The sequence below is a fragment of the Myotis brandtii genome, unplaced genomic scaffold (genome assembly GCF_000412655.1).
Source record: "Myotis brandtii unplaced genomic scaffold, ASM41265v1 scaffold314, whole genome shotgun sequence".
In the NCBI taxonomy this organism is placed as follows: domain Eukaryota; kingdom Metazoa; phylum Chordata; class Mammalia; order Chiroptera; family Vespertilionidae; genus Myotis; species Myotis brandtii.
Genome location: NW_005362033.1, coordinates 3213724 through 3227638, shown reverse-complemented (window position 1 = coordinate 3227638; position 13915 = coordinate 3213724). Strand labels below are relative to the sequence as shown.

Sequence of the window (13915 nt, the reverse complement as noted above, 5' to 3'; positions counted from 1 at the left end):
AGTTGTAGAATTTCCCCTCAGCCAGCCTTCCTGTGGTTCTGGGTGATGTCCGTTCCGTCTTTTAGTTGTATTTTTGAAGTGGTTGTGCGAGGCAGCAATCTCCGGTGTTTACCTATGCCGCCATCTTGGTTTCTCCATTTGTCATCTTATTTATTCATTATTGCTTCATGCAGTGCAGATCTTCAATTTGGGATACAAACTTGTGCTTGAAGAGCATCAGAATTTCCATTAGTGAGGATTTGTTAGTAATTTCAGTATTTGGTTTTTTTTTTTATGACTTAAATGTCATCTTTTATTTATGCCTATTTATTGAAAGATTTCTTTATTTGGTATGTGGTTATTTTCTCTCGGTACACTGTCTTCTGGCTTCCATTGTTAAAACACCAGCCTTTACCCTAATTTGTATTCTTTTGTAGATAGTCTGAATTTTTTTCTGACTCCTTTCAATATCTTTTTCTTTGGGTGGTGGTGTTTTTATGAGCATGTATTTAGGAGTGGATTATAATTTTTTTAAATCCAGCTTGGGATTCCTTGGGCTTCCTCTATGAGTTTTTCATCAGTTCTAAACCATTATGTTTTTTTTACCAAACTCTTTCCTGCAGTTTCTTTGTCATCTTCTGAAATTCCTGTTAGATGTAATAGCACTCTTGTCTTCCATGTGTCTTAATTGCTTTTCTTTCCCATTTTGTTACTTCTTTGGGCTTCATTGTGAAAAGTTTTAAAATTTCTGTGTTTCAGGATACATTACTCTCTCCAGTTATATTTAATCTATCAAATATACTTTCAGTTTCAATGATTATGTTTTTATTGCTAGAATTTTTATTTGGCTCATTTTAAAATCTGCTTCATTATTAAAAAATATTTCTTTTCCCTAGCCGGGTTGGGTCAGTGGATAGAGTGTCGGCCTGCAGACTGAAGGGTCCCGGGTTCGATTCCAATCGAGGGCACTTGCCCAGGTTGTGGGCTCGATCCCCAGTAGGGGGCGTGCAGAAGGCAGCCAATCAATGATTCTCTCTCATCATTGATGTTTCTCTCCCTCTCCCTTCCTCTCTGAAATCAATAAAAATATATTTAAAAATTTTTTCTTGATTTTTGAAAATATGTTGAGCCCTCCTTTATTTATTGAATCAGATTAAATTTATAATAAAATAATATAACAATTATTTTAAGTTTTATGGGTCTGGTTCTGCTGAGTTGGTCTTGTCTTTTGTTTCTTCACTTGTAAAGTGGTAATACTACTACTTTTTTTTTTTATTGATTTCAGAGAAGAGGAAAGAGGGAGAGAGAGAGAGAGAGAGAGAGAGAGAGAGAGGGAGAGAAACATCAATGATGAGAGAGAATCATTGATTGGCTGCCTCCTCTATGCCCCCCACTGGGAATCAAGCCCGAAACCTGGGCATGTGCCCTGACCCAGAATCAAACTGTGATCGCCTGGTTCATAGGTCGACACTCAACCACTGACCTACACCGGCCAGACAATACTACTAATACCAATTAAATCATGTGATTTGTTTATGAGTTGAGATGATGAATATATTGAATAATATGTGGCACATATAAATGCTCAATAACATTTAACAACTTATAATAATTAAAAATAATGAAATATATTGTGTGATCATCAGATTATATAGCTATAATTATGTTGAGATATATTAAAGATAACTTGTAAATAAAGAAATATACCATAGGTGAATAGAAACAATGTTAATGTGTGGTCATATTCATATGTTTATACATTTTCAATAAAAATTCCAACCAAATTTAGTTTTAAATTTTTACAAAATTGTAACGTTAATGTGAAAGGGCAAATAGGTGAGGAAAATTTGTATGTTTTGTTTTTGTTTATCTGTTTCTAACCTTTCTGTTAAAATGATTTTGTCCTAGGGCTACTTGGGTACTAAAAACAAAATATGATTTTCTGAAGCTTGTTTGTTTCTTTCTCTAAATCCACTTAACAGGGATCCTAAAAGAATGCCCTCTTGGTAAAGGAAAGAAAGGGCATGGTTAAAGAACTTATTCTCATTAAGGTGATTTCACAACTCCAAAGAACTGTCTTTTGCTTATATAGATAGCAGACTGCAAGAGTACTTTTAACTTTAAAGTGGAAATGGTCCAAACTTCTCACTTGGAGGATGTTTATCCTTTCATTTGGGTGTGGTCTGAGTTCTAGCACGGATGAGTTCTTCTGGGCTTTTAGTAGACTTAACATTTTTACCTAATGAATGTCTTTTTTCATCTTAGGCAGCGAACTTATATTGATGTGGCTATTTGTTGAGAATTTACTAGGTATTACTGGTTTAGGTGTTGTGGGGAAAAAAGCAGTGAACCCAGCAGACCAAGCCCCTGCTTACTTCAGTAATAATTATAGGTAATAACATTATATTAAATGAACATTTTTAGTTTTCAGATGTTTTTGAGTCATTTAGTCCTCTCAAAAAGCTATGGGATAAGTAGGATTAATATCCCTACTTCAGGCCTAACCGGTTTGGCTCAGTGGATAGAGCATCAGCCTGCGGACTCAAGGGTCCCAGGTTCGATTCCGGTCAAGGGCATGTACCTTGGTTGCGGGCACATCCCCAGTAGGGAGTGTGCAGGAGGCAGCTGATTGGTGTTTCTCTCTCATCGATGTTTCTAACTCTCTATCCCTCTCCCTTCCTCTCTGTCAAAAATCAATAAAATATATTAAAATAAAAAAATATCCCTACTTCATATATGAGTAGTTTATATTCTTGCTGAAGATTGAAGGAAGGACTTAGAAAGGATCCTAGGATCACACTACTTATAGAAGGTGACCCTAAAGCTCAAACCCAGACAGAGTAATACAGATAGCTTTCTGCTTTGTAATTGCACACCAGCAGTCCATATTGTTGTGGTTTTGCCAGTGCCTTTTGACTATGAAACATAAAGTTTGGTGTGGGGTGGGGATGGGGTATGGTGCTATTACTAAGTTAAGGATTAGTTCTTTAACGCAGTTCTCCCATGCTCTATCCCCACCAGACATTAACATAAACCGTATATCTATAACATAAAAGTGTTTCCCAGTGCCACAAAAGATCATTGTGATAGAAGTTTATGGGGTATCTTTTTTACTTTTATTTTTATTATTTTTTAGTTCTAATTTTTTAAATGTATTTTTATTGATTTCAGAGAGGAAGGGAGAGGGAGAGAGAGAGAAACATCAGTGTTGAAAGAGAATCTTTGATTGGCTGCCTCTTGCACTCCCCCCAGTGGGGATCGAGCCTAGAACCCAGGCATGTGCCCTGATCAGGAATCCAACCGTGACCTCCTGGTTTATAGGTCAACAACTCAATCACTGAGCCATGGTGTTTGGGCTATGGGGATCTTTATATGTTTTGTTTCTCTTATTATTTTGTTTTATTTATAAGAATTAAAATATTAAATGATTTATCTAATGATGATTTATGTTGTTTGTTTATTAATAAAAATAAATCTAATAGAATTTGTTAGAGCCCTAGTAGATTACATGATTTCCCTATAGAATCAGTACAACATTACTCAGTAGCATGTGTTATCTCTGGTGATTAATTATTGGTGGGGGTGACATGCAGCAGATGCCTGACTCTTCCTTTCTGGATCTCTTAGCAACAACTAGAAGAAGAAGCAGCTAAACCTCCTGAGCCTGAGAAGCCTGTGTCTCCTCCTCCTGTGGAACAGAAACACCGCAGTATTGTTCAAATTATTTATGATGAGAATCGGGTAAGCTCATGCCATTTTTAGTGGCACAAGCCTTTGAAACCATCTGTGCCTTTTCTTAGTTATCAGTGAGTTCTGTAGTGATGTTAATGTATTAAAACCTGGTTTCTGTTATAATTTTTAATTTTCTTAAACTTTGATTGACTGAAGCTTGGTGCTTTTACCTTATGAAGAAAAGTTGACAGCTGTATCTTAAATTATTTAATATTTTATTTACATGTTATATAAATATTATTTAATGAGGGTATAGTTTTATCAGCTGAGTCTCTCTCCTATTATATAAATACTGGCAAACAAGTTTTGTTTTGTACCAAATAATACAAAAATAGTCATTCTATAGTTTTTCACTTTATAAGGGACATTTAATGTCAGATTCTGATACCATTCCAGTAGAGATAGGTCATTGGATGTGGAAATTACTTACATTATCACCTTCACAATTAATAGCTGGGCTATGGTTTGAATCTTAGTTATAAAGTGTGAGGTCATTGACCTTAAGGTAGACTTTGTGCTTTTTTATGTTTATTAAAATAATTTTTATACTAATAAAAATATATGAATTTAGGAAAACCAGGCCTCAATTCTGTGAATTTTTTTGTGATGTCACAGTTAGTTTTTGGCCAGAATCCAGCCCAGGAATGAGCAGTTAAAAGGAAACTGATTTCATCTTAATATCAACAACTTTCCAACAGAGCTGTTTGACAGTGGGCTTCCAGAAGTCCTCAGTCCAGAAATGAATAACATGTGACAGTGGGCTTCCAGAGTCCTCATTTCAAAAATGAATAATATACTTTAAGTACTGTGGGAGAGAATAGGCTTGTTAGCTAATGTTGGTCATAAGGTAGAAGTTGGGATTGTTGTTTCAATTTGCTTCTTTATAGTGAGTAGAGCAGTACATCTTATAGGCAGCCAATAACTTTATAATAGTCCAGATCCTAAAGGAAATTGGCCTTAAGAAAAGCAGCTGTGAATTAGTCATTAAATAAAAATTTGTAGGAATGATCTTGGATTCATATGTACTAGTATGTGTCTATATGGATAACTGAAGTCAGCAGATATGTAATACTTAAAGTAATTAGAAGTGTCATGGCAGGTAATATGGACAATTAATATTATTTTCTTGGCTGAGTTCAAAATTAGTCCATTTTATTGAATGGACAGAGCTACGTACATGAGGATCTATCAAGTGAGGGGCAGTGGGACTGCCTTGTGGCATGCCCAGAGGGACAGTGCTCGGTGGTCATGCAGGGATGTGGCCCAGGTTGGCTCGTACTTCATTATTTAAGAGAAGCCATGAACATGGAAATTTATGTGAAATTTCCTGCTTTAAAAAAACCCCAACTCTGTAGAACAATAAAAGTACGTTCGTGGGCTAATGGGCTTCATGGCCACTTTATGATGTCAGGGATAAAGTAAAGAGGGGTTAGAGCTGATAGCAATGGAAAAGAATCTTTTAAAATAAAATGTTGAATTATTTCTCAGTATGAATTAATTGTCAAATAAATGGAATTCAATATTTATTAATTGATTGAATTTCTTAATTACCTTTGTCTCACAAACCTAATAAACAGTTCCAACATTAGTGAGTTCTGTGATTGCCTGACTAGGATGTGAGGACTGATAGATAATTTAATTTGTGTTTAATATTTGTATATGTTTTCATTAATTAAGATAATATATGTTTCTTGATGCCCATTAACAAAACTGAAAGCTTGCAGACCTCTCTTTCCATTTTAGAATTTGCATATGTGTTGTGTAGTCTGTAAAGTATTGAACAACCAAACTTGAAATCTGTGTTAGTATTATAATTACAGTAAAGATTATTTTCAACTTACAGTACTGTAGGAATCACCTTTTTTATATTATTTTTGTATACCCTGCTCCTAGTCATCTGCTGTGGTTGTACTTGTGCAGTCATAGAATTGTAGCAGAGGTTCCTGGAGGGGAAGTGATGAGAGCACAGCTGGGCATAGGCTTTCTCACACTAACTTCTTACCATGCTGCTTTGTGTGAGGTCTACACTGATTCTCGAGCTTTGTATAATGAATGACTTTATCTGTTTTGATTCTATAGGCAAGGAGAGAGTGTACATCCACCTCTTGTTCCTTGTTTGCAGCAGTCTACACTGGTTGGGAATTAAGCCAGATGTGGCTTCAGAGATAGGGGCTATTATCTTGTTTAAGGCATCTTTATTTTGTTTAGAAAGTTAGTGGGAGGAAGAAAACTCCCTAAAAATTTCTGTTAATTTCAAAATTGGCTTCCTGAGAGAAAAATAGCCTTGCATCATATTTAAACCTCAGACTAAGATTTATTTAGTATCTAACTAGACTCTTCTCCTGGACTATTTTTAATAGTTCAATTTGTCTTCCAAAAATATTTATAAATGTTCTAATTTCAGAATTATAATACATATAGAAGACCGGGGGAGGTATGGACTGTAGTTTTCAAAATCTTGTTTATATTTTGACTGAATGATGTGCAAGTTAATGTGACACTAGGAGAAAGAAAGGGATGGACAGTAGAGAGTATGCTTAGTGTTAACTGCCTCTAGTCACCTTGGCCAATGTCCTAGGACAGGGGTGGGCAACCTTTTTGTGAGTCGTGCCAAAACCAGCAAAATCTCTGCGTGCCAACCCTAATTTTTTGAGAACATTTTACGCCTACTTGATATCTCTTAAGGTGTACGTATGTGAAGAACCTTGAAGAAATAATAAAATTCATTCGAGCGACAAAAACACAGTATATGATGATGAAAAATACATTTATTTTTTAATGTATACATGTACACTGATAGTCCGACAGAAAACTTTATGACTCCATTTGATATTATCAGTGGGACTTTTGCTGCTGCATCACTGATGACAGAGATTTTACATCAGGTTTATATTTCGTGACCTTCAGAGATATGCACGAGCTACTACTTTCATCCGTCAGGCTACTCCTATTACGAGACTTAACAAAATTCATCACTGAGAACAAAGATTCACAAGCATATGTGGATGAAACCAAAACACTGGTCAGATCTAGGAAGGCAGGGAGAGTTAAGGCAGAGGCATAGAAATTGCTCTTCCCCTCTCTCGTCAATCCATGTCTATGGTCTTTAAGATAACTTGTTATGTAAAATTATTTATTTATCTAAGATGCACCTACACTGAATTTATCTGAAAAATAAAAAAGTTGATATTAAGAAAAAAAATTGTAAATGGAAGATTATAAGAGAGGGTTTCGTGTGCCAGCAAAAGTTACTGGCGTGCCATGTTTGGCACACATGCCAGGGGTTGCCCTCCCCTGTCCTAGGAATTACTTATTTTGTCTCTGCCACGGTAGATTTAGCTAATCAATGAAGAGCATCAGTCCTACCTCTTAAAATTTAGTCTGATCAATTGCTCCTCTCTTTCTTTTTTGGCAGTAGCTTAATTTGAGCCCTTATCTCTAACATACCAGTAGATAGTGAGTTTCCTTCCTTTAGTCTGTTTTTCTTTTTAATCTGTGCTTCATATTTGTCCCATGATGTGATTATCCAGATAAATCCTTTTGACGATATCCAACTTTCTACTGACTAGCCCAAACTTTGTATCAGTGCTTGCATGCGTATCTCCCTGGCCCTTGGCCTGATACTCCTTCCTCAGTGATATCCTGCCAGAATGTGCCCTTGAAATTACTGTCTTTACCTCTGCCTCCAGGTGTTCCCGTGTCTTGTCTTTTTTCTGTCTCTTTCTATCCATTGCACTTGTACTTTAAGACCCAGCTTAAGTATCATTTTCTCTATGAAGCCTTTCAAGACCCCTTCTCTTCCTATTTCAGGAAGGGCAGTTTTATTCATTGTTTTCTTAGGGTCTAGCTAGTGTCCAGATTATACCCAACATATGTTTGAAGAATTAATTACTTCTGTCTATAGACATATAATAAAAATTATAATATGGTAATGTGAGGGTTTTAAATTAAAGTTTTTCTGCCAAACTATTTATAGGTTAATCTGTTCTTAGCAATTAAGTCAACATGAAGTCAAATATTTAATAAAATTTTGCAAAACTTAAATCTTGGGGTCAGCAACATCTTAAAAATCAGCCTTTATAATTAGCCCTGAAAAGGTAAGTGCCTTTACATAATAGGATACTGGTAAATATTTGCCATAAGATGATTTTGCTCCCTTGTCTCTCAGTATTATTTGTGTACAATTCCACTTTGCCTGTTCTTGGTATCAACTCTAATATAGAGTGCCTTGAGAAAGCAAATTTAAAAACTAGTGAATATTGGGTCTAGAGAGAGTAATTTGCAGGTGCTAGATATTTCAAAATTCATCATTTGTAATTATATTTGTATGTTATTTAGCATATTCCAAAAGCTAGTAAATTTGAGTTTTGTTAAAATTACATTTTGACTTTAAAAAAACTTTCTCTTTTTAGAAAATGTATTTTGTTATTGCTTTCAGAGAGCAAGGGAGAGGAGGAGAAAGATGGAAACATCAATGATAAGAAAAAAATTATTGATTGGCTGCCTCCTGCAGGCCCCCTACTGGGGATCGAGCCTGCAACCCAGGCATGTGCCCTGACCAGGAATCCAGCCATGACCTCCTGGTTCATAGGTTGGCACTCAACTACTGAGCCACGCTGGCTGGGCTACATTTTGGCTCTTGACATTAATAGTTACCAGAGACTATTTTTATTGTCATACCTTGGCAGAGGGGTGGAGGCTACTGGCATCTAGAGGGTAGAGGCCAGGGATATTGCCAAATTTCTACAATGCATAGGACAGCCCTCCAAATAAGAAAATATCTGTCCCAAAATGTTTATAGTACAAAGTTTAACAAATCCTGCCTTTAAAACCATCTATAGCTTGCCTGGCTTGGCTCAGTGGTTGAGCAGCGACCTATGAACCAGGAAGTCTTGGTTCAATTCCTGGTCAGGGCACATGCCTGGGCTGCGGGCTCGATTCCCAGTGTGGGTTGTGCAGGAGGTAGCTGATCAATGATTCTCATCATTGATGATTCTATCTCTCTTTCCCTCTCCCTTCTTCTCTGAAATCAATAAAAAAATACTTTTGAAAATCTATAGAAATAGAATTTGCTATGCAAATTTAATGGGTATATTTATAGTTTAGTATTTGGCATTTTTGATATGTTTATTTCTCATCTGAATTACCTTTTAAGTTTATTGGAGTTTGGATAGTTCATTACACTATTTTGTCCTTCCTAAGCCAGTTAAACATTTTTTTTCACATAATATGTACTAAATAAATATTTGATTGATAAATGAGATGAAAAAGAGGGATATTTATTTTAAGGGAACATCTTTCTTTATACTTGGGAAATACTGATTGATACCCATTTCTGTTTGTATGTTCCATCAGAAGAAGCCCTGGAGAGTTTTTTAGCCAGATGCAGTAAGGTGGGGTCTGCAGCAGGCCATGAGCCATTGTTACTAATGAGACTGCTGGGAGAGAGAGGAGATTTGAGAACCACAGAGACATTTGCTAGTTATATAATTCTAGTTTAAATATATTCAGTTTTGAATTTTGTTATATTTTATTTGTTTTTTATAGATGATTTCTGTTAGCACTTATTCTACTTTTGAAAATAACATAAAAATATATGTTATTCACCATTTATTTACTACTGAACACTTGAGTAATTCAGACTAGTTGTTTCCTCTATTTTGGGGGTTATTGCTAAAGTTTTCTTGTAACTAGAAAGTAAGCTTATTCTAAACTATTCTTCAAAGAGATTAATTTGGCTTACCACAGCAAAGATTGACAACTTTATGGTGTTTTAATTATTTAATTTTCATTAAAGACATTTTTAGTTGAAGTATTTAGATGTTTGAAGGATTCATTTCTAATTGTGGATTCCTGTTCCCTCTCCCTAGAATGAATATATATTTGCTTTTAAGAATTTACCAATTCTTTAGTCAGTGCTTTCAATAGAAATGTTAAGCTTTGACTGAATTTGGTGAGGAAATTATGACAATAGAAATAGTATTTTAGCCTATCATAAGGACAATGTTTAGAAAAAAGGATAAGTTTAAGTATGGATTGGTCTTTAGATAAATATTATTTTATTGGTAATGATTTTGCACTTAGGTAATATAATTTTTAGTTATACAGTATAATAATGTCTTTGTAGAAAAAAGCAGAAGAAGCTCATAAAATATTTGAAGGTCTTGGCCCAAAAGTTGAACTGGTAAGTAAGAAATTACTTTTTTTATTTCTAGTGCTCTTTTGTATTAGTTTTTCTTGGGATAAGATGGAACACAATCTACTTACTTTGAGGTGAGAGCAATATAGCTGGGCAGTAATTTGTGATCACAATAATGGTGCATGACCAAAAGGTTGCAGGTTTGATTCCCAGTCAGGGCACCTGCATTAGGTTGTGGGTTCGATCCCAGTCGGGCACGTACAGGAGGCAACCAGTTGATGTCTCTTTCTCACATTGATGTCTCTCTTTCTCCCTTCTTCTCTCTCTAAAAACCAATTAAAAAAACATATCCTCGGGTAAGGATTAAAATAATAATAATAATGGTGCAGGAACTTGGTTACCTTTGAAAAGAAGCATTATCCTGGGCAGCCATTAAATCATCCATATAGAAGGAGAAAGAAGTAAGAACAGAAATAGAAAGCTCTTTGAATCATTCTGTTAGGATGATGATAGTGCTTAATTTTTCTTTGCCTTTAAAATTAAAAATCTCTGAATGAATGATTTTATTATGGAATACAATGGATTTATAAACTTTCTAGGAATGGCATTATTAGATATTCAGGGAACCTAAAAGTCTGGAGGTTTTGGTAGGGCACATATTGTGTAGACCCATTAGTACTTTATTTAGCCTTACAGTAAAATATAATTTGTTTCCTTGTTCTTTATAGACATATGTACAACATTTTATGTATAAATATTTGATTCTATTTTATAGCCACTCTATAACCAGCCATCAGATACCAAGGTGTACCACGAGAACATCAAAACGTAAGTATTTATTGTCTCTAGAGTTCTTCAGTTAAAGACCATATATTCTATAAAGAGATTGTTTTTATGTTATCTTCTGACATATTATTGTAATATAGTGTTGGTATATTTTAGATTTGTGTAATTTGCTGTCATTTTACTATATGTTATCTTCCTCTGGCTTCTTGGGGGTTGGGGTAACAGCTTTGAGTTTCCGAGGCCAAAAAATGAAATAAATTATTGCATAAAACTAGCTGGTTTTATAATCTGCTAGTAAAAAAGGTGGATACTTAACATTGAAATGGCTTACCTTGAGGCTTGAATTTTTTGCCTCCTGTTTTGTCTTTTTTTCAGTGGAGTACCTGCAAGGCGCATGATGAAGTAAGATAATGAAGCTTTTTCATTTAAGACTAGTGATGACACCGTCCCCCACCAAGCCACATCTGCCATTGCAAAGTAGAAGTGCCACGGATCATTTTATCATTATTCAAAATCCTATTCTAGGGAAATCCCTTCCATGACTCTTGCTAATGACGGTATTTGTAGACCCTTCTGCCATTTAATGTCCTGGTGCCTTGGAAGCGCTCAGTCACCTCACCTGGGTGAGGAAAGCTCCAAAGTGTAGTTTGTTTAGCCTTGCTCATCCTAGATACCAGGCCTTTATGGATGCGGATTTTGGAATAAGAAAATAAGTAAAAAAGAAAACCTAATTTCTTGATCTGATTGAAGAAAAGAGGAGGCTAGATAGGTATCTTTTAAAAAAAAAATTATCATACTTTAAGAGAATTTTAGGTAATTATTATTGTTTGTAACAAAAATGTGATATTTCTACTTTATATGTTTTATTAAGTATAATGAGAAATTACAGTTTTTAGTACAGTTAATAATGAGCACATTGCTATATATGTATATATATACACATATATATTTTTTCTTTTTAAAAAATTTCTTACTGAGAGTATGTGCAATAGTTGACTACTTTGCAGAACTGGTGGCAGATATAATTTGCATGGTATGCATGAAAAATATTGAAAGTGAATAATTTTAACTTTTGTTAAGAAAGTGGTTCATAATAAAAGTCTTGTACTTAGAATTTTTCTGTGAGATGCTACTGTGGTCTTGACAACCCTTAGGTTAGGCAGAATTCATATAAAATATGCCTTGTTTTGGAGTTGTTTAGCTATTTTAACATTTTTAAAAAGAATATTGAATAAAATATAGTTGGCTACTTTTAATGATTTTTCCCCCCCCAACAAAGCTTCAGTTAATGTTTGTGTTCTGTCTTTTCCTCCCAATATTAGCTAGAGAGCATAAGTCTGTCTGACTTATTTCATGTTATCTACACTGTCCTGAGCTGGTTACTGACTAGCTGACTTCTTTATTTAAATTCTTAGGAGACATTTTAAATTATACTTATTGATTGTTATTTGCTATTGAGTAGCACATAATTACAATTAGAGCAAACTGAATAGATGGTGATGCTTCTACTGTACGTGTGAAATTCCTTGTGAAATATCATTTACTCAGCTGCATGCACCCATTATGAATCATTGAGTAGCTATTTTTTCATCATTGCCATTTGCTTTGTATGAAATAGCAAATGTACATTTTAATAATTCTTTTAATCTCTTGGCTACTTTTCCATATAGCCAGCTCCTGATTGCCCATGCTTATTTGAGTGGAGCCAGTGTCACTGTTAGTCCTGAGTGGCAGATAATCCAAAAAATTACTTCTACTTGCCTTGGCCTTGTATTTATATTTGAATAATCAGCTTGAAATCCTTTCTGGAAGTAGGTGGGGTATAAATATTTATATTTGAACCTGCATGTCATTGTTTTTGAAGGTCACAATGCTTCAAATTTAAAAAGTGAAATTATGTTAAGGTATAAGAGAAGTTTTTCTGTCTTGTCACATTGCCCTCCATTACTTCTTAGAGTGAGTTGTGTCATTTCTGTGACTGAAGAAAATCTTCTTTTTAAAGCAGAAGTCACCTCTCTATGTTGGTATACATTCTCATAGCAGGGAGGTCAGCACCAATCCTGAGGTAGGGAGGTAACTTAAAGGCTTTTCCTTCTCTTCGGCCTCTCCTCCTCCAGAGAGTACAAAGATGTTTATATCGCCAGGGTTCTTAAGAACTGTGTAATTGTAAATTGAAAATAATATTTACCTTATAATTGGATATAGTAATTGAAAATGAACTATTTATATAAAATTTTGTTGTAGAATGGGAGGAATTTTAGTCAGCTCTAATTATTGCAAAAGTCTTATTTGCAGGGTGAAAAATTAAGATTAATTTTTATTACATCATATGTTCTTAAGTGATCTTTGCTTGTTTTTCAGTGTCTGTGAAAAATAAGTGAATACATTTTTAAATTGTGCATTTTCTTAATGTCATACAACCATATTTTTCTTTTCTAGAAACCAGGTGATGAGGAAAAAACTCATTTTATTTTTTAAAAGAAGAAATCATGCAAGAAAACAAAGGGTGAGGTCCTATCCTTGTTAACTGAAATTTGTACAGCTTTTCCATTCATGCCCATGTAGGCATTTGCTTTTCCATTATTAATGAGAATGGTTCTTGATTATATTTGAGAGAAGGTTGCTGATTTAGAAATTAAAAATAGATGTGACTTAACTATAAATTAACTTCTAACAACCTTTTGATACCATAATTCATGTTTAATGTCATTATTAAATTAATATCTTTGGTCATCTATGTATAAAATTTTTATCTAGCCAAATAAAGAAAATGGTGAGTAGTTAAAAAAATATGATAAACAGGATGATCTACATTTATTCTCTTAACCCTCAAACAAATGTGGGTAAGTTACCGTCATGCTAATTACATATTACTGTTCTCTCATTAGGAGCTGGGTCAGCTAAAGGTTATTAGCTTTTTCAAATTTTAGAGAGTTAATTTTTCATATTTATTATATGACTTGCAGTCCAAAAGTTTTGTAAGTATAGTCTTCATGGAAATTAAATTACAGAAAATATAATGCCAGTATTCTTATTTTCGTAACATGTCTACTGATTTTTGATAAACTATTGATTTATTTAAATTCAGTTGTTTAGTAAATAAGTGTTGTTCTTTATTAACTCACATTGGAAGTGAATGTTGTACCTTATATTTAATGACCTGACAGTTAATGATTGCAACACTCTAGAGTCAGCAGCTTTTGTTTGGAGTGTGACTTCTTATGTTCTAATTGCCAACCGCGCCCTTCGGTCTTGAATTTTATGTGTGTGTGTGCCAAG

The 13915-nt window shown here is 34.5% G+C and overlaps 1 protein-coding gene across 12 annotated transcripts in view; it reads left to right on the top strand.

Moving 5' to 3' along the window:
- The window catches only part of NCOR1 (nuclear receptor corepressor 1), a 241681-nt gene that overhangs the window by 96706 nt on the left and 131060 nt on the right, over positions 1-13915 (top strand). For 9 of the 12 annotated variants that reach the window (XM_014542879.1, XM_014542885.1, XM_014542878.1 and 6 more), the window contains exons 6-9: positions 3607-3720; positions 9839-9895; positions 10626-10678; positions 13076-13142. In XM_014542879.1, the coding sequence (XP_014398365.1) occupies positions 3607-3720; positions 9839-9895; positions 10626-10678; positions 13076-13142 (291 nt within the window). Of the gene's footprint in view, positions 1-3606; positions 3721-9838; positions 9896-10625; positions 10679-11011; positions 11039-13075; positions 13143-13915 lie in introns of all 12 variants that reach the window. The other 3 variants (XM_014542882.1, XM_014542886.1, XM_014542881.1) reach the window with 1 other exon arrangement.